The sequence below is a fragment of the Chaetura pelagica genome, unplaced genomic scaffold (genome assembly GCF_000747805.2).
Source record: "Chaetura pelagica isolate M959 unplaced genomic scaffold, ChaPel_1.0 scaffold147, whole genome shotgun sequence".
Taxonomy (NCBI): Eukaryota; Metazoa; Chordata; class Aves; order Apodiformes; family Apodidae; genus Chaetura; species Chaetura pelagica.
In genome coordinates this window covers 1,203,948-1,205,918 of record NW_009954194.1, presented here as the reverse complement: position 1 = coordinate 1,205,918, position 1,971 = coordinate 1,203,948, and the positions used below count along the sequence as shown (strand labels likewise).

Genomic DNA, 1,971 nt, shown 5'->3' with positions numbered 1-1,971 from the left:
AAACACAGAGAATATTTTGAAAAGGTCTGGAAGTTTATTTTTCTTAATATTTAGGTCAAAGGTATGGTACATAATCAAGAAGTGCATAGCACTGAATTAATCCCTTTGGCTAGCACAGCTCCAAGAAGGGCAAGACAATTACTTATATACTTCTGTGCAGAGTATGTAACATCCCTTGGTAAGACCTGTGTAGCAACCTATGCAAAATAAAAACTGTATCTTCAACTACGTCAAGTGTAATCTGATATGTATATACAAAATCAGAAAAATATATTCCTTTTTTTATATATACACTATATAACACGACAATAAAATCTGGAGTAGCTTGCAGTAACTTAGATGAGATCCAGCTTTCATGATACAGAGCTTTAAAAACACTTCCTCAGCACCTTTTGTCTTGCACCATTGTAATAAAAAAGTTGCAGAAAGAAAGCAAGCTTTCTGGACAGTATTCCTCAGCCACCTTTCTCTGATCAATATAATCTATGTCTTCTACACAGTCTTGGGGACTGTGTTCTAGCTTTTTTTCAGTCACAGAGGCAGCTGCTGGAGTTGGAACAACTTCTTTTGCCTGAGGAATTGTGTCTCCTTTCGCAGGACCCACGGATGTCAGCAGGCTTGAGTGAGTCAGCTTGAGATGAGCACTTCGTCGGCCTTTCCTACATAGTTTAGATTTTAGGGCACTTTTGGGGTCTTGACAGATCCGCTTCTGCTTCTTTAGGGATCGGGAGACTTGTTTCCAGTAGGATTTCTGGTTTGCTGCATACTGTGGGCAGGTGGAAGGGTCTCCAGAGAATTCACACCAGAACTCACTGTCACCATTCTTGCAGTCTACACGCACAGTAGCAGCACTGATGTTGGTCACTGCCCAGGTGCACTCAGCATTTTCTTCGGTTTTAAACTTGCCTTTAGGAGATGCTTTTCCTCTTCTTGGCTTTCCCCCTTTTCCGTTTTCTTGGTTAGATTCAGTTTGGTTTTTTCCACTGTGTTCTATGCCCTGTCTTCCCTTTTTTCTTTCTTTCTGTCTTTCACAGTTGGCTATTAGCATCTGGGAGACCAGAACCAATACACAAAGAAGTCCAAAGCTTTTGATCCTCATGGTCTCTGTTTTGCTTGTTATCTGCCTTTAAAACGATAAGACAAAAATATAAAAACATTTTCACTTAATGCTGGACTCCATTTGACAATTGCAATATTTGAAACATGGTATTGCACTGCTCTTTGATACCTACTGAAATTATCTTAGTGGCAAAATCCTCTCTCTTTTGTGTGAATAGTACCTGGTTTCTAGCACAATTACGTATATCCTTGAGAACTGTAGGTGGCTATGGAGTAAGTAAGTCCTTCTGATCATATTACTTAATTATCTGTGCAATGTGGAATAGGAAAGATTCCTCCCCAGGATGTACTACTTCCCAGTGACTGAGGTACTTTAATTAAATCTCTGCTGCAGTCAGAGGAAGGATTTGAACCTGGGATTTGCCCATCTGAGATGGGCATCTCAATTTATAGCATATAAAGCCATCGTTTTTCCCCTGATCTCTCATATTTTGAATGGCACATAAGCAATTTTGACTCCAGCCTCTGGCTTTTCTTCAAGAATATGCGGAAGAGAGAGGAAATAATTTGTTTCAAGTTGTGCAAAATTATTTCTTAGGCATCCTGAAACTTATCATAATTTACTGGTTATGCCAGTGTTTCAGTTTTCTGTTGAGAAAAAAAACCCAACAAACCTAGTAGTCCTTTCAGACACCAAAAGAGTAACTATTGGTGCGTTCTTTGCTGCCTTACCTGGTAAGCAATCAGAACTACTTTTTTATTTTTGAAGATGCCTGCAGTACTGAGCTGTGTCTAAAGCTGCCAAAATCATGGGATAAATATGCTATTTCAGTTTTGAAATGTAGCTAGTTAGCAAATTATTATCAAGCTGATCTCTGTATTTGCACAGAACACATTTATTTCTGTAGGAGT

At 39.0% G+C, this 1,971-nt stretch overlaps 1 protein-coding gene across 1 annotated transcript; it reads right to left on the bottom strand.

The window, feature by feature from the left end:
* Positions 1 to 382: 382 nt before the first annotated feature.
* On the bottom strand, positions 383 to 1,099 carry FGFBP1 (fibroblast growth factor binding protein 1). The gene has a single exon (XM_010003096.1). The coding sequence runs from the start codon at positions 1,097 to 1,099 to the stop codon at positions 383 to 385; it is 717 nt and encodes a 238-aa protein (XP_010001398.1).
* Positions 1,100 to 1,971: the final 872 nt, after the last annotated feature.

Excerpts from the sequence above, each read along its gene's own strand:
- FGFBP1 (XM_010003096.1), bottom strand. The coding sequence starts at position 1,099 with ATGAGGATCAAAAGCTTTGGACTTCTTTGTGTATTGGTTCTGGTCTCC.